Consider the following 26,757-nt stretch of genomic DNA (forward strand, 5'->3'; position numbering starts at 1 on the left):
AGAAAAAATAATAAAAAAATTTGGGTATTTATTTAATGCCTTTCTTTTAAGGTAATTAAATAAATACTTAATCTTTATAAAATGCATAAAATATGGGATAACATTTTCATAATCACAAATTATTCTTAACTCATAGGAAATTAGGTTTTCAAGTTAGAAAATAATTATAACCTTTTCCAAAAATAAAAGAAAGGCCTTAAGTAAGGTTAATTAAGGAAATAAAAATTGCGGGCTAATCTTTTCGAGTTTTTGTGTGTTGGCTTGCAACTTTATCATGATAAATTGTATAGTCCTTGTTGGCTTGCAACTTTATCATGAAGGAAAGTTGTATAGTTTTATATTCAAAAATTTACATTCCTAACCCCTGCATATGTTGTGCTATAGACCCCGAAGCGCCAGAAGGAGATTACTCGGAATATTCAGAAGGATCTTCGGAGTTTGAGGAAATCTTTGAACTGGTCCCCTGCGAGGCCAACCCTTCAGACAGTGCTAACTTTTTAAGCGAACAAGGCAAGCCCCGGTGCATTACACCTATTATTTTGAAATCAATATTTCATGTGTCCTGTAATTAGCTATTTGCTATATGTATGCACTAAGTTTAGGAGTTGCTTGAAACCCATTCTTGTGCATGATCATCCCTTGTTTTAAGGACATCTTTGCCACTTGTTCAAACCTTTAGTAGATAACCCAAGTCTAGAATTGCTTAGTCGCTTAAATGCTTGGTTTACCAACCTTAAGGAAAACTTTTGAGTCATACATGTTATTTATGGAAAGATGACTTGGAATTGAGAAGCGGACATAAGCTAGGGATGTAGTTCTGTCTGCTAGATTAATTTGGTTAAGGCCCGATTCGTTGTCTTAACCTTTGATCAAGTGATAATCATCTGATCACTTACTGGGTATGGGACCAGTAAAACCCAGTAGGTTAGTAAACTCTCTGATCGGGAATACTTCGTACCCGCGCTTGACGTGCTGGAGATTGGCAGGGGCGTAGCCTAAAACTCACATGGTGATCGGTCCAGACGTGGGGTTCCATGTGGGGGTGCGTCCCTGGGTCCGGGTAGTCTTATTCCCAATCATTGAATTTGCTAATCGAAAAGTCGTTACGTACGACCTGGACAGTCGTATATAACTGGTGATCAGGGTACTCTCCCGCAGGATGTAATATGATCCAGATCGCCGCAATTCTCGGTTATGAATGCACTTGATCACTGTTGAGCATCGTAGCATAAATTCATGAATGTTATATCTTTCTGATAATGATTGATGTATGACTTAATACCTTGTTGTTCGAAATTAATCTTTTCTCATCATCTAGAATGGTTAGGTAACAACTTAACTCAAATAAAAGATAAAACTAAGGCATCACTTGTAGTAAGCTTTTCGGCAAAAATGTATCAGCCAAGTACACCAAAAAGCTATCATGTACTTCCAAGAAAAACTATTATATTGGTTAGTCGGGTAAGACTTGCTGAGTACACCGTACTCAGGGTTATCCCTTGTGGTTATCTTTTCAGAAGCACTGCAGGAGTCCACCGAGGAGGAAGCCCCGAAACCCTAGGGTATTGTTATGAGTCTCACAATACCCTTAGAAGAAGTTTTATAATGCTCATCTCCACCCGAACCGTTTATGTTTTAAGTCCTAGAACTCTGTCTAACACTGCACTATTAAGTTTGCTTCAAACTATGTCTTGTATTAACTCGTACCTCTTGTATGTATGTAAAAATGTAATATTTGTTGAGGCTATCCCATCTCGGATACAATCCTGATGTATGGCTATGAGACACGACGTGGATCTTTCGAGGAGTCCTAGGGACACTCGACGGACGACCGAACTTATACTGTTTTAAGTGCGCTTCGGATAATTGCTGCGTCGGCAGCAATTAGGCGCATTTAAACCAGTTTAAGTTGGACGGTTCCACCACAGTTATGCAGGGTCTTATACCAGCTGTGCAACAAGTATTTCCAGAATCAGAGCATAGATTCTATGTGAGACACCTCTACTCCAACTTTTAGATTCACTACAAAGGTGTGAACTTGAAAAACCAACTTTGGTCTTGTGCTAGGTCAAGCAATGTTGTGGAGTGGAATAACAACATGGATATGATGAGGGTTCTAATTAGTGATGCTCACAAGTGGTTAGAGAGGATGCCACCACAAACATGGGTTAGAGCATTTTTTTAGTACTTATCCCAAGTGTGACATCCTACTGAACAATAGTTGTGAGGTTTTCAATAAGTACATATTAGCTGCCAAGGAGATGCCTATATTAAGTATGTTAGAGCAAATTAAGAGAAAGCTGATGACAAGGCATTATAACAAACAAAAAGAGCTGGGAGATCTTTGGCAAGGTCCTATCTGCCCAAAGATTAGGACCAAGTTGAGGAAGAACTTTGAACTAGCTAACACATGTTATGCTTTGCCTGCTGGGAAGGGTATTTTTGATGTGCAAGGGAGAACCAACGAGTACATTGTTGACATTAGCCTTAAGACTTGTAACTGTAGAAGGTAGAATCTCGCCGGTATACCTTGCTTACATGCCATTTCCTGTTTGAGGCACGAAAGAATCCCACCTGAGTCAGTTGTTCATGAGTGTTACTCCTCAGAAAACTACATGAAGGCTTATGCTAACATCATTTGTCCATGCAAGGATAAGAGTGCTTGGTATAAGATTGATGCCTCTGATGTGCTCCCACCTAAATATGAGAATAAGGTTGGTAGGCTAGCAAAATCAAGAAGGAAGCAGCCACATGAAGTTGAAGGCCCAAATGGTCCTAAAATATCAAAACATGGAGTCATCATACACTGCAGGTACTGTGGAGGTTCAGGACACAACAGAGCTGGATGTCAAAAGAGAAAGAAAGACCAGTGTGCAACAGATGAGTCTTTTACACCTCAAGATTCCACACATCAAGCTGGAGACATGACAGATGATGATCCATACATTTCTCAGGTAACTAGTTAAGCTGCAATCAAAATACATTTCTCAGTCACTACTGCTTTCATCCCTAAACATTATTTTTGTAGGTTTCCATGTACTATGATGAAGAGAGTGTGCCACTACTGTCACAACTAAGCAACACAATGGTTTCTCATATGGTGCTTGAGGTACCAACCATTATTTGTTGACTGGTGATCTTCTTTCCCTCTAACTACAACTTTGATTTTTTTGGTAGGCCTCAGACTAAATCAATGGGAGAACAACCTTTGCCACATTCAGCTTTCATCATCTCCAATCTACCATCAACAAGACCGGTGCCACCTACAATAGCAACAAAGGAAGGAAGAGAAAGGGTAGCTATGAGCAAGGAAAAGACTACAACTACTAAGAAGGCCTCAGCTCCAAAGAAGAAATCTATTGTGAAGGGTCCATCAGAGCATGTCCATTGATGCTTGCTTTTGGTCATTCGTCTGTGATGTTGCTTTTGTCCAAGTATGCTTTTGTCCAACAACAACACAAAATAATTGACTATTATCTGTGATGCTATTGTACAGCAGCTACACCACAGATATATTTTGATTCTTTTGGTGCCTAATTTTGTATAGTGATGGGAAGAATAGCTACACCATAGCTTTCTTTTGCTCCTTCTGGTAGCCCAGATTCTATATGTACTCATGCCCTGCAAACTATGACATTACTGAATGGATTATGCAATGCAGTAGGCAATTCTATCTTTGATGATGTGAAAAGGCTTCCATTCCATAATTCACTACAAAGCTGGTACACATTGTTTCACTTGAACAGATGAACCAACAACACAAGTAGCAGACACGCACCAAGAAAGCATAATGCCTTGAGCAAAACAACAACCTATCTACAAATAGCTATCAATTATTTTCCTCCCTTCAGCATTAGAATGCCAAGCCAGGCCAACATCTCCCTTCATCTTTGAATCAGCGCACTCCATACTTGATTCAGCTGCCATCATCGACCCAGCTCTGTTGTATGCACTTGCAGATGCAGGAAGGAGGCCTCTGCTAGCAAGAAAATCGACGTACTCCTCTTTTCAGTACCAAAATGGACAACTGCTTCCATCCCTCTGCAAAAATGCAACCTTCAATCTGTCAAATTCAAATCACGAAACAAACTTCAAAACATGAATCAAGCACAAATTCAATTGAATCCTCACCTTGTGTAGTGGGCAATAGTAGAAGATTTGACCTAGACTCCATTTCTGCTGGGATGTGCACCTCATCACCCTCCTCAATCCGCAATCAGTGCACATAATGAGCGGGAGCCCATCTGCACTGATTGCCTTTGAGGCCGACGCGCTTGAACCTCCAGCCATGGTGTGGATCCGAGCAGAGGCGGCAGGGGAGAATAGAGCCACAGAGGAACACGAAAGGGAGTAGAGGAGAGGAGGAAACCATACAAGGAAGGGTGAATCCGACCGGAGGCAGCCAGGCGGAGGCGATTCAACCTTCCTCGCTGCCGATTCGCCGGAGCCTTGAGCCGCTGGGCGGAGGCGCTTCGACGATGCGGACGACGCGTTATACGACGGGCGGATATTTCCAGGGGGCAAAGTGCAATTATTCCACCAACCAGGTGAGCTCCAGCGCATCCCACCGTCGGGGATGCCACGTTAGCGGCGCCACATCCGCAAAAACACCACACCGTGGCGATTTGGACCTACGGTGAACGAGAAATCAACATTAGGGACCCAAAAATGCGTTTTTAGAGCTGATGTACCAATTTGGCACACCCAGACAAGTTAAGGGGCCCATGGTGTATTTATCTCATCTGAAAAAGATTGATCTGAAACGATTGAATGGTAGGATGAGCTGAATGGTCGGTGGATCTAACCTGGATCGTATTTTCTGCCTACAAAACTGTTGCAAGCATGCAAAATTGCAAATGGTCGTAAACAGTCAGGCAATTTGGTCCTAGACAATCAGCATCTGGTCAGTATAAAACTGTTGCTTATTGGCGTTGACAGACCCGGATAGTGGCAGGCACCTCTATACCAGATGTTCAGAAATAAGAAAATGTACCCGTATTGGATCTCCTACGCCTCCTATTAGCCAGCCAGTGTGAGTGTGTGTGGGCTGTTGACTTTACCTGGGATTTGCAGGCCCATCAAAAGTCGAAAGAAAGGCCCAAAAGTATCTCTAGATGAGTCGGATGAAGTTGTGGAGTTTTTTTAGGCAAAGCAAAGGTCTTGGTTAGTTAAGCAGGAGATGAGTTAAGTTCTGTGCAGAGACATCCCCAGTGAACTGAACATGTTCACGCAGATAACAGTCAGTCCTAACAGCAGCCAGAGAAAACACATCAAAAGTAAAACACGTCCAACTTGTCTGTTGCCTGTCAGAGTAATCAAATCAAAATCTAGTAATATGGTTTTGTAAATTCTGTTGAAGGCTTTATATGCTACAAGGATTTATATGCTAGATACCGTGCCAAAATTCTGTTGAAGGCTTGAAGTTAACTCCAAAATATCCAATAAGGGATGAACCAGAACTTGGAGCCACGTGTTATGTTCATGTATCGCACGGCCAAAAGCTTAAGCACACTTTTCAGTTCAGCATATGTATCCCACGGCCAAAAACCAGACAATAGATTGAAGAAAAGGGAAGCAAACATGCTTGGGGCTTGGCTGCTGATTCCAGAGTTAGCATCCCTTTTCTTTTTGAACATTACGGCAGCAGCACTGCCAAATCATTTAAGCAAGAGGAGCAAATGGGTTTTGTTACATAGTTCATATTACGTAAATATATTCCCTTAGGGAGCAAAAGTCAAAAGGTCCCAAGTTCAATTCTTGGAATCCCACAATCTGAATCAGAACTTTTTGCATCTTGATGGAAGGACATTCTTTAAAAAAAGAAAAAGAATTAGGCCTGGAGTCAGGACAATTGAATCTGGACCACAACATTCAGGATTTGAAGATAAGGTATGGGACACAACATCAGAAGGCGTCAGACCGCCTTAGTATGGAAAGTAACTGTTATAATCAGTTTAATGCCTTTTTATCAAAAAAAAGTAAACAATATGTCACAATAATGAAATTGATTTAGTTTATTAACAAATGAAAATAGTTTCGTGGAACAGAACTAACTTGCATTGTCTAAACTGTTCAGCGGAATCTTTGCTTATAAGTGACTGAACTTTTGTTTTGCTTCTGCTGCTGAACTTAGCAACAGATACCTGGACGGTGGTGTCCACTCAGTGTTGAGCACAAGACATTCTAGCCTTGTGATCTCGAACACTACTTATGAAATTAGCAACAGAAGTACATTTATATTGAACTTTGTTAACTGACATCTATGTGTCATATCTAACTGAAGTTAGAAGTAGTCCAAAACCTACCAATAAGGGATAGCTGACTGAGTCTTTGTTTTTCCTTATGCTGCTGAATTCAGCAATAGAAACTGGTACACTATCATTCAGATAATGATCAAATAGAAGTCTACAAGATTTATTTATGTTAAATTTTGTGAACTTATCTATGTGTGATGCGTCATATTCAACTGAATTCAGATGCAGTCCAGAACTTATCAGCATAAGAATCTCTTAGTCATGCACGAGTATTGTTATTTCTAATGCATTGGTGTTATAAAGTAATTACTATATGATGATATTGAGATGAAGTAGTTCTTTTTATAGATATACACTTGTTCCTCTCTGAACCAGCCATGCATTGCTTCCACAATTTGACCTGCAATATCACACAAACTCAATATAGACCATTTACCACTGGACTAGCCCTCAGAAGACAGAAAAGATAAATGTTAAGCCTGTAAATTTATATCTTCTTTTTTTTGTCTGAAATTCAGCAGATATATGCATAGAACACAGCTGGGGATTTAGTCTAGTGGTATGATGTACGCTTAGGGAGCGTAAGGTCCCGAGTTCAATTCTCGGAATCCCCAACCTGAAAAGCTTTTTGCATTTTGATGGCAAGGACAGATGGTCATGGATGATGTTGAGATGAGGAGATTTAGGTCCCCACAATGAAATCTGAACCACATTCAGCATGTGAAGATAAGGTTTAGGACACAGCCTCACAAAGCCTCAGAGGCTCAGACTATACCTGCATAAGAAGGTGACTGGTGTAGTCAATTTACTGCTCTTTTTTGTCCAAACTGAAGGCCATATAAGTTAAGAATATTTCATATCAACAATGAACTTACTTTATTTTATTAGATAGAACCATAATACAACTAATATATTACAATGGTGTTGTGGAACAGAAGTAACTTGCATTGCTGATATTGTTCTGCATATCTTCGCTTGGACGTGCCTGAACTCTTTGTTATGCTTATGGCGTTGAATTCAGCAATAGAAACTTGCACGCAGTATCATTCAGTTATTGATCAACTAGCAGTGTGCAAACTTGATTTATGTTCGCATTGTCAATATACAGCTGCACCATATTTAATCGAATTTTGTTGTAGTTTAGAATTTATTGGTATAAGAATATCTTGGTCATGAGCCTTCTTATTTCTAATGCATAGGTGTTATAAATTAATTACACTGACAATACGTATATTATGTAGTTTTATTTCATTTCCTAAAATACACACACTCTGTATTCTGAATCAGGCCTGCATTGCTCCCACAATGCCATCGAAACAGAATAAATGGAGCATTTACCACTGGACTAGCCCTAAGAAGACAGAACAGATAAATGCAAACCTTGTAAATTTGACACCTGTGTTTTGTCTGAAATTCTGCAGATATATGCATAGAACAGAGTTGGGGATTTAGTCTAGTGGTATGATGTACGCTTAGGGAGCGTAAGGTCCCGAGTTCAATTCTCGGAATCCCCAATCTGAAAAGCTTTTTGCATTTTGATGTGAAGGACAGGTGTTCTTGGATGGTCTTTGTATTATGGGAATTTTGTCTGGACAGTGGAATCTGGACCACATTCAGACTGTAAAGGTATGTTGGAAAACAGAATCTCAAGTAACACATCAGACCTTGTACATTTGTTTGTGAAATAGCTGTTAACTACAGAGTGTAATAACATATCAAATACTAAAATGGATTTAGATCAGATAGAACTGCCATAACATCCATGTACTACAAAAATATTGTTTGGAATATGATTCACTAGAATGTTGCACAATAGCACTCAGCACAGAAATTTGTCAGTGATCACTTAGCTGCAGTTCCTGTATGCCTTACCTTGGCATCATACATCTTTGGATTTCACCCTCTGAATCTGGCAGAATTAGAAGTTACATACAGATTATGTTTAAGATTATGAGTATAGCATCTGGACTCCGGAGTATGGACTATGGATCACCTTCACAAATTGACAGATTAATGAGTGGACCACAAATTTCACAAGGCATATACTTATAACTGCAATCAGAATGCTCCAAAAATGGTCAATGAAGTAAGTGGAACAAAGCGTAGGCCAGAAAGGTTTTAGCTAAGCTTATACCTGTAACTGCAGTAAAACTAGCATGGTCAATGGCTCCACGCAGGTGCTGTATCTCCACCTGTTTGACTGTAATAACATGTTGTTAGCAGAACTGTCACAATATTAACAGAGTTAAGATTTATGATCTTTTAACTGTACATGGCAATAGCATATTGCATAAGAACTGTCCTATACTGCCAGATTTGTGAAGTGCCATTCACATTTGTATGTGATGGCGCATCAGTTATGCTGGTGATGAACCTGCAACGAAAAGCTGCAGAAGGCCTTTACTGCAATTCCATTTCTCAGTATCACTTTGCAGTCTTCCTTCAGTTTCATGTCAACTTAAGCAAGTTAACTGATGCTTGCTACTGCATTTGACTAAATCAAAGTAGAGTTCTTTTCTGTGATTGATACATGGCCGTTGTGGACATCTATGAGAGTCTGAAGTCTATTCAGTATTACTGTAGAACTGACCCGCACATCAGATAAAAGTAAATCATCTGAACTTGTTGTCCCTCCTCATTTCTGAAAACCTGCAGACATGTGTAGAGCTTAGGGAGCGTAAGGTCCTGAGTTCAATTCTTGGAATCCCCAATGTGAAACTTTTTTTGCAGTACATGGCAATGCAAATTCAGTGATCTGGATGGTCCTCAGTGGCCTGAGCCCTGAAGATGAGGTTTTGGTTCTGGACCACACACATTGTCTCAGTCTCATGTGTTGTGTGCATGTGAGGCTGCTTTGTTCTATGTGAGTCTTGAGCACCCTAGTGTCTCAGCATGTACCGTAGGCCAGGATGGGCACAGGGGTGCAGGTGCAGGCACTGAATTTGAATGTCTGTATGGAATATCGACATACTATACAGATCAAACAAATAAGTGAAAAAAAAAAGCGCATAACAAGAAGGGCATTTGGTCTAGTGGTATGATTCTCGCTTAGGGTGCGAGAGGTCCCGAGTTCAATTCTCGGAATGCCCCCCCGAACGATTGAACTTTTTTGGTGTTTTTTACCTCCGCAACGCCGGTAATTCAGTAATGTACCGTGCGTTCCCGGGCAAGCTATGTTTGTGGCCCAGGAGCACCCCGTCTATCGTGGGGACCGTATCTCTATTGGGCTGGGCCATGCTCGTGTCGGCCCATTTGTTCACTTTTTGTTCAAGAAAGACGGAGCGGAGCGACTATTTGGCACTGGGTCATCCGGCAAGGTTGCCGCCATGGGCTTCAGAAGGCATGTTTCCAGTATATGGCTTGTGGAAGCTAGTTAATTAAGATTACTAAACTTTGAAGCCCATTAGACTCAAATTCGAATTCTAAATCAATATTTCAACCAAATAAGTTCAACATTTTTTAAAGACTAGATCAACATAAAAAATAATAGATTCAACATTTTCTATAATATAAGTCTAAGAAGTAACACATTCAACATTTTTATCGTCTATTTCAACATCTCAATACAATGGATTCAACATTGTCCAAAGGAAAGACCAACATTTTAGAAAGAAAATTCATCTTCTTTGGCGTTGGAAATTGCGTCGGAGCCCCACGCGCGGGGCTGATTGCGAGGCCCCACGAGCAGGAGGCGGCGGCGAGGCCGCGTGCGGGGCTGACGGCGGGCTGCGCGGAGGCCCAACGGCGGGCGACGGGGAGGCCCGGCGGCAAAGGCGCGCACGGAGGCCGATGATAGGCAGCGCGCTAGTAGCAGCAGGGAGGAGCGCGGAGGCCCCGCGGCGTGCGAAACACATGGCGGCGGTGCCGGCTTGCTCGAGTTAGGGTGGAAGGGGACAGAACCTGACGATGCAGATTGCATGCATGCATCTCAAACACTAACAGCCTAATAAGAAGAAAACTTCTAGAAGTTATATAGATTTTCAGCATACGAAAGCACCCAGGTTCCTACGTGGCTTCCGGAAACCAGAAAGTAACTTAGCTTCAATTGCTTTGAGATTCGTGTGCAAGCTATCAGCCGTGCGATCTCTTCCTCCTCCTCTTGCTTCCTCCAGCTTGCTCACGCGCTACCGCCACCGCCGCTCGCGAGCGCTTCCGCAACTTCCTTGCCGGAGGTGTGGGAGGTGGGGGGGAGCGGCCGGCGATGAGGTTGCCACTAGCCGGGTGGTGGTGGAGGCGGCGGCGGGGTTAGGGTTGGGGTTCGGAGGCGGTGGAGGCAAGGTAGATGGGCTGGTGATGGGGGGCATGCTCGTGGGATTAGGAAGGACGGGCGAGCGAGCAGCAGCGGTTGGTGTGCGGTGGCGCGGTAGTCGCCACCTAGGGTGGAGGAGGATGGGCGGGGGTGGTGGCGTGTCGGGAGGAAGAAGCCAGGGAAGGAGGTAGAGGGTGACCACGCGATGGACCTATTGGGTCTCTAATCTAGGCTTCCACAAGCTAGATAGTAGCCGTTAGGTGCCCATTCATGGCGATTGCGGGTCGAGCACTGACGAGAAGATAAGTTGTTTCAAGCGTCGAAGACCAAGGAACTAAGTGGTGACTAATGATATGCTATTCTTTGTTGATAGTATTTGCTGCTAATTTGTTGGGAACATATATGGTGAAACTATTAACCCCATGTAACTTTGGAAATTATCAATCAAGATCATAAGATGCTAAACCAATAGATAGGGATAGAGGTGCAGGGGGAAACGCAGCGTATGGCTGCATGTGGGATTCGGAAAAGTGGCCAAAATAATCCCACCATTGGATTAGCATCTTGTGATCTTAATTGATAGTTTCCAGAGGATGCACGGGGTAGATGATTTCCACCAGATACGTTCCCTAATTTGTTTCCATTCTGAGTTAAGTTAAATTAAAATAATTGTCTTGTTTTCTCTCATCTTTTTCTTAGTAAACTTATGTATTTTTAACTACTCCATCCGTCCCAAAAAAAGTCATCCTAGAAATTTAGAACAGATTAATAAGGAGGTAAAATAACATCAATTGCCCTATTTATTAACGTCCTAGAAATTTAGAACAGATTAATAAGGAGGTAAAATAACATCAATTGCCCTATTTATCAACTATATTTGACGTTAATTGACTGCTTCATACCCATGTGCACACACACAAATCAAATATCAAATTGAGTGTAATAACTTATTTTTTTATAAGTTGTAACCTGTGGAATGACTTGTTCTAGGGACGGAGGAAGTAGCTCCATTCATAAGCAACTCGTGTTGACGTGTCGGTTGTTGATCTAGCCCGTATTGGAGTGAGGAAATATTGTAAGCATGCCCCTCAATATTTGATTTCTTACAAGGGCTTCCTAGCGCCTGGACGTCCGGTGGGAGCAACTCCCATCGGACGCATGCATCACCATCCGTTTTAAATCTGATGGCTACAGTAGTACCACAATAAATACCACTAATTATCCGACATTCCGTTGCAACATCAAAACAAAAAAGCTGCAACATCGAAAATCTATGGTTGCAACATGAAAAAGATGCAAAAAAATAGCACAATGTAAACATAACATTCGTGAGGGAAAATTCCCACTGCAACATTGAACAATGTTTCATGCAACATTTCCAAAAAATCATCATATGTTGAGTTGGGGTTGAGCTCGTACGGGAAGAAATATTGTAACATGAAAAATTGACAGATGAAACAACAAAAGCCAACTATTGCAACATTGAAACATCTCAGAAAATCAATCATGCAACATCAGACGATACGTTTATCCACAACACCTGTGCGCATCTACAACGCTTGCAACATCCAAGAATCCCTACTGCTACATCAAGTGCATGTTTCATGCAACATTTCCAAATGAAAATTCAGCCCATGATAAATAACAACCAAAATATTACACCGTAACATCCAAAATGTGACACCGCAACATTCATAAATAAGAACTGCAACATCTTCAAAACAACAAGTACATCATCAAAAGGAAAAATAAAAAAAATTAACCCCTCAGCCGAATCACCCGTTGCAACATCAAAAGTTGTCCTTTGCAACATCTCAAACATTCTTTTGTAGCATCTCAATTCTTGTATGGTTACATTAAGAAAATAGAGCAACATGACAAATCAATATCTAAAACATCGAAATTCATATGTTGCAACATGGAAAATCCAGCTTCCAGAACCACCAACCCAGATACCCAGACACGGATCACAACCGATGCGCGTACCGGTGCCGCAGCTGCCATTGTGCCCCTCGCTGCGAGGGTCTAGGAGCCGGCACGAGGTCGGGGATTACGACGCTGACGGTGAGCCCCCGTCCGACGCGGCGTCGGAGGTGATGGAGCCAGAGACGGAAGCGGAGGGCTCGGGACCAAGCACGGCAGCGAGGATCCGGCCGGCACCAGAGACGAGGCTGGTGAGCCACCCCCTCGGCGGCTGGGGAGGCGGAGGTGGAGGCGAGGCCCTGCCATGTGCTTCCCATCGGAGACAGAAGTGGAGGGCTCAGGCCTGAGCATGGCGGCGAGGATCTGGCCAGCATCGGAGATGAGACCGGCGAGCCACCCCCTTGGCGGCGAGGGAGGCGGAGGTGGAGGCGAGGCCCCGCTGGACGCCGCCGACAGGCAGGGAGGGGTGTGGCCCCCTGCGGCTGATGACTCCATGAGAGGAGGCGCGCGCGTGTGGCGGCAAGCAGGAGGACGAGACGAGGCAGTTGGGCAGGGATAAGAACAACTGGATGTGAATTTGATGTTAATTGTATTGGAAAGAAGTTTCGGTCCCGTCCGATATTTTGTTCTCGTCCGGACACCTGTATTATATCATTACCATTTCTTATATGGTCGAGTATTTGTTTTGTTGGCTATGATTGAGTTTTTCGTATATAGACAATTTGGTCTCCATATTGGTAGTTATTATTTTTCCTAGTAAGGCAAGAGCATTTTGCTAGTAATTACTACTCTCTCCGTTCCAAATTATAAGTCGTTTTAACTTTTATAGGTTCATAGATATTATTATACACTTAGACATACCACAATAATATTTATGAATCTAAAAAAATTAAAATGACATGTAATTTGGAACGGAAGAAGTAAGAAGGGTAAACTCTCGTAAGTTCAAGTAGTCAAGCATAACAAACAAATACTAGATTGTGCCTCCGTGCGGCTCCGTCCCACAGGTCAGCCTCATCGGTTACGTAATTGCTCCTCAACTTCGTCAAAGTTACGTTAAAAATACCACTGCAGGCAGCCAGAAGGACACGGTCCCTCTATCGCACCCTCTCGCGTCGCGCTCGCTCTCTCGTGCTCATAGGTCGAAGGACGCCGGCATCATGAATCCCCTCCGGCGCCCGATGCTGGCACGCAGGGAGGCCATTCCGGGTGGGGAAAACAGTGGATCGACTGTGGCTGACCTCGATCTGGGGATTGGGGGTGCCGGAGGCTCCGCATCTGGGCTGGATGGTGCCCTGCTCGGACCGGCCAGGCTCACCAGAAGCATGGCCCGGCGGCTCACCAGGCCTCGACCGCGGGCGCAGGAACGTGGCCTGGTGGCCCCCCTTGCTGTGGGTGCCGGCGTGCTTCCAAAAGAAGTTTCCATAGAGAATACTTCTCAAGATGCTGACTTTTCTATTGGAGAAGCAAATGATGATTATTGCCGCAACCATGTACCTCCGTAACTTCATTCGTATGAACAATGCACAAGAAGAACATTTTCATAAATGTGATCGGAATTTTTTCGCAAATATATCATTATGCTCCTGATCGAATCCCAAATATATCATACAAGTCAACTGTCTTAAAAAGTAGCCATGTAGCACCGTCGTGGCAGTTGCAATTCCTATGCCACACCTGCAACTGCAAGATCCGGTGGAAGGTGCGGAAGCGGCGGAGGAACCACGGGTCCGCGACGACGCGACGCCAGCGCTTGCAGACCAGGGACGCGCGGGGAGCGAGGAGGGTTGCGGGGGAACGCGGATGAGGATTAACGTGTTGTCCTGGGGTTCCAAGAAACCCTCTCGATATTTAGTCCACATTCTTTATTAAGCTGATAATAAGATCGAAGCACTCGTGATTTTCGTTGGCAGGAGATATGCGAGCAGCGACGGCAGGAAAACAAGTAAACAGCGGGGCTCGCAAGGACTGAGAAGAGTTTTATCCCTCGCTGACCATGGCTCCCGGCCCGTCCGTGGGTGAAGCTCATCACCAACGCGGGAGCAGCTCGACCTCGTCCTCTTGGTGAAGCTCACACATATCTTGCCGGCTCTGGAGCAGCGCTCCGGCCCCCAAGGGATGCAGAGATGGGTAAAGGGGTGGGATGGCAAGTTTAAGGGGCTATTAGGAGGGCTTCTCCCATTAAGCAAAAGTCAGTGAAGCTAAAAAGTATTATCCAGCTTCTATTTCATTTTTATCCTAACTTAAAAGATGACTTCACGTCTCGATTTGCGCAAAATAGGTGAAGTCGAAGCTAAAATATACACCTTGCCGAACATGGCCTAAGTCTGTGGTGGACGACGACACTTTCTGACCTACTGTCGTTAAATAAGTCAAATAAGAGGGAGCAATTCTTAAATATATATGTGTTTTTTTTTTAAAAAAAACTCAACCAGGCCACGCTGAATAACATGTCATCGGAATACGTATCGCTAAAGTGCTAATGGCCGTATCGATAGAGTCAAGCAATTTTAATGACTATGATTTACTAAGTATGATGGCTAAATTTAAAACAAGTTAACAAGTATAATGACCGTCTATGTATTTTAGATCCGCCATATCTCGAGCACAAGCTTTCAGTTTGGTTCCTGTGTCATCCCCTCACTAATGGGCTAGTCCTGGTGGTAGAACTGAAGTTCCCATTTCTTCACCTGTATAGAACACAAAATTGTCAATCTGTCAGTAACCTAATACAGACAGAACCACTCTTACGCAGAATAACAGAGGCTTAAACATAGTGTATCAACAACACGTGTTTACAGACTGATGATCAGGGCAACAATAAACAGCTCTGTAACAGACATTACATTCCTAGTAATATCTGATAAATCTTCGATGACACCAAAGTAAATCCTCTAAATCTTTTTAGTTTTAATAATTCACACATTGTATTTTGTTGGTGTGGTTGGAGGGACTGATGCTAGTAATGACAAAATGAACTACATTAGGCTTTCAGCTTATTTATTCTGAGATAACTAAACCCAACTTGAGTCTATATGGCTGAATGAAAAATTAGCCCGCGGATTGCGACTACCACAATTTGCAAGATATTTTCCATAAAAATTGCATAGTACCGATCTAACAAATTATATTACATGATATTCTTACCTGTTTGCCCAAATTGACACATGAGTAGACCAAACCCAAAGAATCTTATGACTCATGAAGTATTTCATCTCCAATGCATCCACCTGCAGTGGCTGTCCCTGAATCATAAGAAATCAGAAGATTAATAACACTACCTTTTGAAAGCAAGATTAATAACAGTTCTGAAGAAAAGGGAAATGTATAAGAGAAGGCAACTATTGTAGTTAGTTAAATCGAAAAATATAACTTGAGAAAATTAACTCGCTCTTGAAGCTTGCACTGTTGTAAAACCCTAAAAAATCTCATAAGAAAAAATGATCTTATAACAAAAGGAAACATGTCAAACAGACAACCTAGACAAGTGCAAACTCATACGCTGTACAAAAATTGGAGACCAGAGATTCTGTTTAGGGTCAGTTTGGCAGGGCTCCGGCTCCGGCTCCGGCTCCGTGCGCTTACCGAAGGACGGAGGAGCCGGAGCCGCACCAAACGGCATTGACCGCGGAGCCATTTTTTGGCACATTTGGGAGGAGCCGGAGCCGTTTTAGTCTGCATGGAGGAGCCCAAAAAAGTGGCTCCGCGGCTCCGGCTCCGGCTCCGCACGAGGAGCCCTGCCAAACTCGCCCTTATTTTTTGTGTGGTATACATGGCTAGCGAACTGCAGTAGGGCTCGCCAACAAGTGACAAAAATACAATCTTAAAATATATGAATAAACAAAACCTGTTATATATTACTCCCTCCATTCTCTTTTGATAGTACTATTTTCTCATGGCACAGTGACCTAGAAAAATAATCCCACCTATCATCATACTTATTAAATGCTATTAATTAGTCCTCGTAAACAAGCGATTCATTAAAGTCTAAACTTCTTGATGGCCATGTAGCCAATCTTGGTCGGAAGAATGTAGAGTCACGCATTATACCCAAGACAACTATTTTAAGTTTATGGATAGTTGGACTGAAATAAGACCATCAAAACATATGCCTATCAAAAGCGAACGGAGGGAGTATGCAGTTAAATGATTTAATAGCAAGATTAAACTAGATAAAGTTCTGAATAAAATAGAGAAACTTTAGAATGGTTGGAAAAAATGAAAATTATCCATCCCGAGAAACTTAACGGTGGAAACAAACGAAGTACATTGAAGCACCTAAAGAGAAATACCCAGGACTACCTAATTGGTGGTACAAGTACCAAAAATAGTTCGTAAATTTATTTTTTTTAATTTTTTTCAGATCAGACGGTGGATAAAAATCAAAAATCACAGATAAAAGTACCAAGTACCGGTGGGTAATTTTAAACCACTACAGAAGATCTTAATACAATAAGGTAACTAGGTTTGAGGTTTCGACTGTGACAGTTCAGTTGGTATCTCCAAAGAGTTAAGACCAGCTACCATGTATGAAAAAAATAATTAGGTTGGTGTTTCTCTTACAATGTTAGGACCAAGGATGAGGAATCACCTGCAGTGTAGAAACTCCTGAAAGGGTGACACATAGTAGGATACCTTCTTCCTATTGTTTCATAATGCATCTTGAATTGCATCGTGTCAAGTTGAAGCATGAACAAACGGGAGTCTCCTTCATAGGAGTATATGAAGATTACATTATCATCCTCATCGTACCCAAATATACCATGTCTCCTTATCTCCTGAAGCCCAAAGATACTGTGAAGATCTGCTGTCTTAAAAAGCATCATATCCATGTAGCAACATCACTGCAGTTGACATTCCCATGCCACACCTGCAACGACCCCAATGTCTGGTACAGCAATGTCGCGAAGCCAACATGGCCATCGATTGTCTTGACGATTTGACCCCAGCCGACCATATGATTAATGGGAGGTCCCTTCGTAATAGTTAGTATATTCCTATCTAAATCAAACTCAAGTACGCCATAAGGTACAGGAATGTAACCATCCTCATCCTCATCCTGGCTTCCAGAGGAAATCAACCAGCAGAGGGCATGGCCAATAAGGGTGCTGGAGCCAACAATCTTCCATCGATGATCACGATCATCATGCCGGATGATATTTCCCCACAGGCCAGTCCGATGAGTAGACACAGGCCATCGGACGACGGTCTTCTGTGAACATGGACACCATGACCACCTTGAAGGGGCTCGAGTGGCAGGCGCCGTGCACGTGGCCCTGCTCGCCAGCCGCGCAGAGCACCGTCCCGTTGATGAACAATTTGGGAAACTCCGGCGGGACGGCCAACCGGGCATAGCCTCCGGTGACAGGATCGCAGACGAAGACGGTGATAGCTGAAATGTTGGTGAAGACGACGCGTCCGTGGCGGCAGCCAAGCAGCTCGATGTCCTGCCCGGCGGCGGGGAGGGCGCGTCCCGGCAAGAAGCGCCGGGGATGGATGCGGTCCGGGGGTTCCATGATCGGGTTGAACACGACATCGTTGAAGATCGTGCTGAGGTGGAAGTAGCCGAGGAGCGGCGCCTTCCGGTGGTGCGCGCATAAGCGGTGGCGGAACCATTCGCCGGAGACGAGGCGCTGCCAGCGCTTGCACACGATGGAGATGCGGAGGAGCGAGGAGGGCTGCAGGGGCACGCGGGCGAGGATCTCACCGAGGAGGTCGTCGTCGTCCAGCGGCGAGGTTTGGCGGCGGTGGCCGGTCGTCTGGTCGCTCATGTTGCGTTTGTAAGGAAGGAGGATACGTAGTTGCCTGAGCAACTCCAAGAGGCTGTTAATTTTACTCCCAATACCTTTTTTAGAAAAAAAAAGAGAAAAAATGAACTCCAACAATCCACCTAAACCTTCCCCAATTTTTTAGCGACGCTAAAAAACAGCCTGCTACCGCGTATATTTTAGCGTTGGCGTTCCTCCCCCAATTCTGATTCCCGTACGCCCGCGCGTCCCTTCCGATGGGCCCAATACGATGACGTGACCTGTGTTTGAAATATTAGGAACTATTTATTAGCGATCTGCTGTGGACTGATATGTTTTTGGGGGAAATTTTTTTGGAAAAACCCCTAAATTTTGAGGAAGAATTTTTTAGGATACTTTTGGAGTTGCTCCGGTTATTTGTTGCGTGTTTATAAATGGTGAAAATCACCAAGAGATTTACATGAGTACAATTATGATCACCTAGGACTCGTTTGTGTTAGACTCGTTGGAAAGGTTGGTTACGTTGCTGCACAAAACCTATATCGTATACAGATCGGACATGTAACGTGTCGTCTTGGGGTTCCTTCTCCCTCTGTGATCTCACATAAAACCCTTTCGATGATTCGATCCCACGACTGATTCGCCGCCGCCGAAACCGACGACGTAGTGCAAGCTAGGTCGCGAGCATGTGGGCTGCCCTAGGCTGGGCACCTGCCGCCAGTCGTAGCATCGCCCCGCCGGAGGGCACGTCGGAGTTGGTCGCCAAGGCAGTCTCCGGATCACACGTGCTCACCGTCAATGGCTACTCCCAGACCAAGGGAGTCGTCTATGGCGACTTCATCACTGCCGCCACGTTCGCCGCCGCCGGCCATCGCTGGTCCATCCTCTACTACCCTAATGGCAATTCCTACGATAACAGTGATTGCATATCCTTGTATCTCAAGATCGATCCCAGTACCTGTGGTCCGGACGTCGTCAAGGCACGGTTCAGGTTCAGCTTGCTTGGCGAGAACGGAGAACCGGTGCCAGGGTACAGCAAGAGCAGCGAGTTCTTCGCTACCATGATCGAGAAAAGAGGCATCGACAGGTTTATTAAGAGCTTCACATTGGAGCTTTCCGGCTGCATTATAGATGACTGTTTCAGCGTCAGGTGCGACATCACCGTCTTGAAGGTGATCCATAAAGACAAAGGTGTGGCCGCCGAGAGGTTCGTTGTTGTGCCGCCGTCCAACATTGATAAGGATCTTGGCCATCTCCTATCCAGTGGAAAGGGGGCAGACATCACGTTTGTGGTCGATGGCGAGACGTTTGCGGCGCACAGGAACATACTGGTGGCTCGGTCGCCGGTCTTTATGGCAGAGTTCTTCAGCCCGATGAAGGAGAAGGCCGCGGAGTGTGTTCGCATCGACGACATGGAAGCCAGAGTTTTCGAGGCCTTGCTACACTTTGTGTACACTGACTCCCTGCCTGAGATAGACCAGGGTGCAGCCATGGTCATGGCGCAGCATTTACTCGTGGCGGCAGACAGATACAGTCTAGAGAGGCTAAAGCTGATATGTGAAGACAAGCTTTGTAACTACATTGATACAACCACTGTTGGAACAATACTGACGTTGGCCGAGCAACATGGGCGTCACGGCCTTAAGAAGGCGTGCTTTCAGTTTCTCATGTCTGGTAACAACCTGAATGCAGCCATAGGGACTGATGCCTTTGACCACTTGACGAATAGTTGTCCATCCGTCCTCAAGGAGTTGCTTGCAAAGGTCACTATCTGACTTCTTATAATCTTGCAGGTAGCAAGATTTAGCAAGATTTTGGAATTATAATTATTTCTTTGTATTATATATATGCTAAATTTTGCTTGATGTAGCTACTATATTTCTGATCAATTGTAAGCATACGGTCTCACAGTTTTATAAAGATTGCTAAAATAATTTATCATTGATGCGTATGAAATACATAGAATGTTTTAGTACGCAAATAAAAATTCACTGATTATGCTACATTGTCACATATATCAACTATTTAAAGTGGGTCATCATTGTAGAAGTTATAATAGTCCATGATGAAATATATTTTCATTTTTAAATATATTTTGTTGATGGTACTATTAGTTCAAATATATTATTGGTGCTTATAAAAATGTTTTATTGGTCAAGTTGACTTTTATTTTTAGGATTTCTTTTAGAATGAAAACTGGAATCCAATTATATGGTGTTTTATTTTTAGGATTCTTTTAGAATGAAAACTGGAATCCATTTATATGGTGAACAGATCGATAGTAAAGTAGCATAGATCGAGGTGAAATCTAGTAACTATTATTTGCTCTACGGTAACAATTTCTACGCAATTATACAGACAGCAGTAAAAGGCCTGGCTTCGATTTATTTCACAACAGGAAATAGAGTTGCTTGCTTGCATGAGACCCAATTTTCTGCATTTTCCTCTCGCTCCTCTTTAATGCTATTATAAAATCAGCAAAAGGTCCTACGTGGCAGCATATTAAATTGTGTGCAAACGTTCTAGCCATAGTGTTGGGATTGAAAATCCTTTGGTAGTTAGATTGATATTCGCGTGGAAACTGCAGGATGTAGCTTGCTATCCATTGGCTCCAAGATCCAGCTGCTACGTCCAATTATATATGGTTTATAAGGGAGCTAACTCACAGCCAATTATCCGACAGATTATTCTTATTTAAATTTTTGATCAGTTTATACTGCTGGAAATAGTGGATTTGTGTGTTGTGTGTCATGATGGCCAACAGGATCATTTCATCTTTCCTCTTTTCTCACTCAAAAAGGTTTACAAACATTGAGGAGTTTTTAGGAATTATCCGTGGTATTACATATAGGATGTATAAGCTTTGGTGAACAGGTAGTAAAGTGTAATATAAAGGTGAAATCCGGTAAAAATTCTTTGCTCGGACTCAATTTCCGCCAACAATTTCTTCCTTGCTGATGAATGGTTCTACCCAAAAAGGTAATAATTATTTCTTCCTTGCTGATGAATTTCTTCTAATTTGAATACTCCGTACAGCACTAAAAGGTTTGGCTTCATTTTAAGCAGGTAAGTTTACATCAGATGCCAGCTCTAGAGGTATGGCAAGTTATATAGCAGGACTCTATAAAAGTAGTAGTAAATAAAAAGCTGCCAAATCCAGCTGCTCTTAGTTTGGTCCTAATGTAACCAGACGGTTACAACATTAGAAATTAAAACGGTCTGCATTCAATGGTCGCCAAAGAAATGCGACTTTATACAATACAATACTCAACCAATATGACGACACATACCGTGATCCTACATTATAAAAATCCATGTACCCAAGCGAATAAGCGATCCATCCTAGCTAACTACAGTCCAGTCAGATCCATTGATCGAGAGCTAGAGAGTAAATTTCCCAACCATGGCTTGCAAGATGATCGTAGCTGCAGCTGCATCTGTCCTAGTGCTGTCGTTCCTTTTGCCGTCAGGTAACAAGCATCTGCATCTCCTCGTCTTCTTCTTCTACCCTCCTATGCTCATAAGTGTTAGAGACATGGATATCTTGCATGCGTATTCAAATAGGAGTTCTAGAGTATCTAGAGATAGATTCTTTATCTGCTCGTATTATCTCAAGTCTTGTAACAGAACTCCATCTTGTGTACGCCACACTAGGCTGCGACGCTGGTTCGCAGATAGGCGGCCCCGGCTGCACGTTCTACCCCAGCAGAGTTTCCTCCTGCGAGTTGTGTAAACCTCGGTGCCAAGAGGAGGGCAACGTCAGCGGATTCTGCGACGGTGACAAGAGGTGCATCTGCATACACTGCTCATCATCGCATGATAAGAGCCAGCAGAGCTCGAGCCCGTCGCCTCTGATGCCGGCGCCGGAGGCCAGGGGTGCGTGGCCATGATGAATGTTAGAGTAGAAAGATTTCTGGGCACCGCCATGAATGGATTTATAGCAGTTTGGTTTTGTATCCGGAGAAAATAAGGTGGTGGTGTTTCGTGTGGCAAAAATATTGATTTTAATAAATTAAAAATATTTTTCACTCGTTATATGAATTACTCCTATATTGCAATAACTAAGTTTACCACTCCTATAAGGCTGCGTTCAGATAGGTTAAAAATTTTACGCATAGGTTGAAAATTAACCTATGTGTGAATGTAATGTTGGACTTGCTCCGTATATACTCCCAAGAGCATCAGTCCGGTCCAGTTGGCCCAAGAGTCTGGCCCATTAGATGGTTTTATAAATTCTAATCATCGGCGAGGGGGTAGTGAACCCTAATTAGCCTACGAAGGCATCGTGCGCCTCCTAACTGACGTGGTGGCTGCCGGCTGCTGTGCGTTGTTGGCTTGTTGCTGTCCATCGAGCACGGCATTGAGCGCTACCACGCTCCGTAGTTGCGCTCTCCGGACGTGTGGTTTTTTTAGAGATGCTGCTCGTTTGCGCACTACATTGAACCGTCCGACTACTTTCTGGACGTCAACCACCTTGACTGCTCGTGCTTTGCCAAGTTTTCCGTTGCGCTGCGCGACGGGAAGGTATATGATGCATGATACTTGACTCGCAAGTGGTCATGTGGAAATGTGGTTAATTTTTGTTTTTCACTAGCGTAGCATTCGATGTTTCCTTTCTGGTAAGTGAACAAGAGATTTTTTTTTTTGAAACGAGCTGGCAGGAGAGCTGCCGCTATATTAATAAAGCGGAAAGCCTGAAGGCTGAACAGATTAGAAAAAATTACATGCCGCGCGATGCGAACTTAGCTCACTGGCAAAAATAAGCTGAAAAAACGCCCTTATATACACTCAACTACGCCTTGCGGCGTCTAAAAACCGCTCCAGGTGCACAGCACCTGCCGACACCCACGTGGCTGCCTCGTCCCTTATGCGAGTCACTAAACGGGGGATGGATTGTTCCTGTCGATGGAAAACTCGCGCGTTACGCTCTTTCCAAACTTCCCACAGAACTAAGAGGATGAGAGATCGGAAGCCTCTTTTGTCAGCGACCTGCGCGCCTGCTAAAGCCGTCCACCAGTCATGCAGAGTGTCATATGAAGCCCAACAATCTGGGTTAATGGCCGGGCACCTCGTCCACACGCTTAGTTGAGACCAGACATTTTTTGTGTAATTGCATGCGGTGAACATGTGGAGCCCCGTCTCTTGAGTTGCTTCGCAGAGAGCACAATTTGGGTTGCACGGCCAGCCCCGTCGTTGCAGTCGGTCCGCTGTCCAGATTCTGTCCTGAATCGCCAGCCAACTGAACAACTTACACTTTGGGGGCGCCCACGGTTTCCAGATGATGACTTCAAAGTTGGTGTTTGTGGACTCGAAAAACTGTGCCCGGTATGCTGAGCTCGTACTATAGTGACCATCGGCCGTCAATTTCCATCGAATGGTGTCCGGAACCCCTGGTCGAAGTTGTAGTCCGCTCGCCGCGTTCCAGATTCTCTGCAGCTCAATGAAGTGAGTGACCGAAAAGCTCTGGTGTTGGAGGTCAATATCTGTGACCCACGCATTGTTTGTGATGGCTTCACGTAGCGATCTGCTTTTCCGTTTTGAAATGCTGTGGAGGTTGGGCGCCATATCTCTGGGCCTTTGGCCGTCGATCCAGCCACTGTCCCAAAATGAAATTTTGTTACCATCACCAATTGATATAGTGGTGGCTGCCGCGAATAATTTACGATCAACCTGTGTGCAGGGGATATCACAATCATCCCATAAGGCGTTTGCATTCGTCCATTGCTGCCACAGCCAACGCAGTCGTAACGCTCTGGAGAATTTTCCCAGGTGTAGAATCCCAAGACCACCACCTTTCTTGTATCTGGCAGCTCGCGTCCAATTCACCTTACATTTCCCGCCAGTGACATTCTCATTTCCGGCCCAAATAAACTGCTTTCTTTTGGCATCTATGGTCTTCATGATTTGCTTTGGTGCCTGTAAAGCTGTGAGTAAATATATTGGTTGGGCTGTCAGCACCGATTTGACAAGTGTCAAACGCCCTGCTGCAGTCATGTTTCGTGCATTCCAGCTGTTAAGTTTCCCTATTGCCTTGTCAACCAGAGGCTGGAAGTCTACCGTTTTAAGTCGTGATGTAGATAGCGGAAGGCCAAGGTATTTGGTTGGGAAGGTTCCTATCCTGGCTGGCATGTTCTGTAAAATATCTGTTAACGCTATCCCTTGACAACAGATGGGTAGAGCAGTTGATTTTTGGAAATTTGCTTTGAGCCCAGTCACCTCTCCGAACATATTCAGTATGTTTACTAGCGCATCTATCTCCTCTTTTCTTGGCATAATGAATAGTGCCGCATCATCCGCATACATAGATATCCGACATGAAGGCCCGCGGCCTCGTATCTTAGAAAATATACCCATTTCCGTTGCTATGTGTAGTAGCCTTTGTAGCGGGTCAATTGCGATGACGAAGAGGAGCGGTGAGAGGGGGTCCCCTTGACGTAACCCTCTCCTGTGTTTTAGAGGTGGATTTGGGATCCCATTCAGTAGGACCCTAGAAGAAGATGTGGACAAAATCGCCGCTATCCAATCCCTCCAACGTGTCGGGAAACCAAGACGTTGCATTAGTGTGAGCAGAAAGTCCCATCGAACGGAGTCAAAAGCCTTTGCAATGTCCAGTTTGAGGAAGATGGCCTGCACACCATTGCGGTGGAGGCGTCTCACTGTATTACGTACCGACATGAAGTTGTCATGTATACTCCTCTTCTTGATAAAAGCACTCTGACATGTAGAAACAATAGCGTTCATGTGTGGTTGAAGCCGTAGCGCCAGCGTTTTGGTGATTATTTTAATGAAGGAGTGTATCAAACTAATTGGTCTGAAGTCCTGGATGGAGTCAGCCTCCTCTCTTTTTGGTAGTAGTATGATATTTGCCGAGTTAATGAGGCCAAGGTTGTTACATCGAAGGGAGTAAAAGGCGTTGACCGCCGCCATTACATCCTGCTTGATAATATCCCAGCATGATTTGAGGAAGAGTCCCGTGAATCCATCCGGTCCAGGAGCTTTGTCTGCCGGTAAATTGTCAATAGCCCTCTTAATTTCATCCTCAGAGAATTGTGCATCAAGTGAGGAGAGGTCGTGATTGTTGATCCCTAGGATGTCCCAATTGAAGTCTGCCCTTCGTGGCTGTGGCTGTTGCATGGTCCGTGTAAAGAAGTTTTGTATCTCTACTGCTTTTTCTGCATGGGTACATGCCCAGCCGATGTCCTTCTTTAACTTGTGGATGAAGTTCCTGCGACGCCTAGCATTTACCCGTCGATGGAAAAAACGCGTGTTTGCGTCGCCCAGCTTCATATTCTTTGTTCTACTGGCTTGATTTCTACGTGCTCGTTCAATGACCGCTAGCCCCATGGCTCGAGATTTTAGTCGGCTGCGCAGCAGACGTTCTCCGTCGGATAGGGTGCGATGTTCCTGAGCTATATCCAATCTCAGTATGACCTCAAGGGCCATGTACAACTGCATTTGCACATCGGGTATCAGACGGTTAGACCATTCCCTTAAAGCGACAGCCGTGTGGTGAAGCTTGTAATATAGGCGGTGAAAAGGCTCAACGTGTGCTGTCGGAGCAGTCCATGCTCGTTTGACCGTGTCCATAAAGCCTGGCAGCTTCGGCCAGTAATTCTCGAATCTGAACGATTTTGGTCGTCTAGGACCACCGTGGTTGGAAAGTAGTAGCGGGCAATGGTCAGAGAGAGACGTTGACAGCGCTTGAAGCGCATGGCTACTGAAAGCCTCTTCCCATTGTACGTTTGCAAATACTCTGTCAAGCCGAACCAGAGTGGGATTTCTCCTCTCGTTACTCCATGTAAATTTTCTGTTATTAAGACGGATCTCACGGAGGTCGCATGTATCCAAAGCTTCTCTAAACATGTTCATATGCCGCCGATTTATTCTATTGTTGTTTTTATCACTCGCTTTGTAAATGAGGTTAAAATCACCAAGGACAAGCCATTGGGAGTTATCTTGCGGTTTTGTAGATTGTAACTCAGCGAGAAATTCGGCTTTCCTGTTAGCGCTAGTCGGACCATACACTGTCGTCAAGACGAAGGTGTTTAGAGATTCTAGCATGGTGACCGTCGCCGTGATGTGGTGTTTCCCTATGAGCACGTTTGAAAGATTGACGAAATTAGCATTCCATAAAAGGAGAAGGCCGCCTCGCGTGCCTGAAATACCCCCCGCTAGCTTGTAACAGTAGTTGTCGAGTCTGTGGCCTCCCAAGAAAGCCGCTGTGAATTGATCGATGTCCGCAAGCTTGGTTTCTTGAAGACATGCAATATGACATGAGGTACCCATAATCGTTTCTCGGACTATGTCTCTTCGTGCTCTAGTGTTCAGTCCCCTCACATTCCAGCATAGAATGTCAATATTCATTTGCACCATATTGGAACATACGTAGGACCGCCAAGATCGCCATCTGTTAAGGCTAAGGCGTACGTGCGTTGGCTCCGTGGTGAGCGCCGGCCGATCAACTTAAGGGGTGAGCGTTGCCTCGTCCCCATGAGCACGCACAACAGGGTCGGAAAGAGCCCTTGTATCGTCGCAGCCGCTTGGGAGTAGGGTGCTGCACTTGACTGAAGTGGCAAACTCTCAC

At 44.2% G+C, this 26,757-nt stretch overlaps 2 protein-coding genes and 3 non-coding genes across 5 annotated transcripts; 4 read left to right on the forward strand and 1 right to left on the reverse strand.

Moving 5' to 3' along the window:
* Window positions 1-6,796: 6,796 nt before the first annotated feature.
* TRNAP-AGG lies at window positions 6,797-6,868 on the forward strand. The gene has a single exon. It is a non-coding gene; the product is annotated as a tRNA-Pro (tRNA).
* An 828-nt stretch (window positions 6,869-7,696) lies between these two features.
* Window positions 7,697-7,768, forward strand: TRNAP-AGG. Its single transcript has one exon. It is a non-coding gene; the product is annotated as a tRNA-Pro (tRNA).
* A 1,504-nt stretch (window positions 7,769-9,272) lies between these two features.
* TRNAP-AGG lies at window positions 9,273-9,344 on the forward strand. Its single transcript has one exon. It is a non-coding gene; the product is annotated as a tRNA-Pro (tRNA).
* Window positions 9,345-17,570: 8,226 nt separating this feature from the next.
* Window positions 17,571-18,197, reverse strand: LOC101772260. The gene has a single exon (XM_004980702.1). It carries the CDS (start codon window positions 18,195-18,197, stop codon window positions 17,571-17,573), a length of 627 nt encoding a protein of 208 aa, XP_004980759.1.
* Window positions 18,198-18,859: 662 nt separating this feature from the next.
* LOC101772662 (BTB/POZ and MATH domain-containing protein 1) lies at window positions 18,860-19,948 on the forward strand. Its single transcript, XM_004980703.1, has one exon. It carries the CDS (start codon window positions 18,860-18,862, stop codon window positions 19,946-19,948), a length of 1,089 nt encoding a protein of 362 aa, XP_004980760.1.
* Window positions 19,949-26,757: the final 6,809 nt, after the last annotated feature.

The sequence above is a fragment of the Setaria italica genome, chromosome VIII (assembly GCF_000263155.2).
Source record: "Setaria italica strain Yugu1 chromosome VIII, Setaria_italica_v2.0, whole genome shotgun sequence".
In the NCBI taxonomy this organism is placed as follows: Eukaryota; Viridiplantae; Streptophyta; class Magnoliopsida; order Poales; family Poaceae; genus Setaria; species Setaria italica.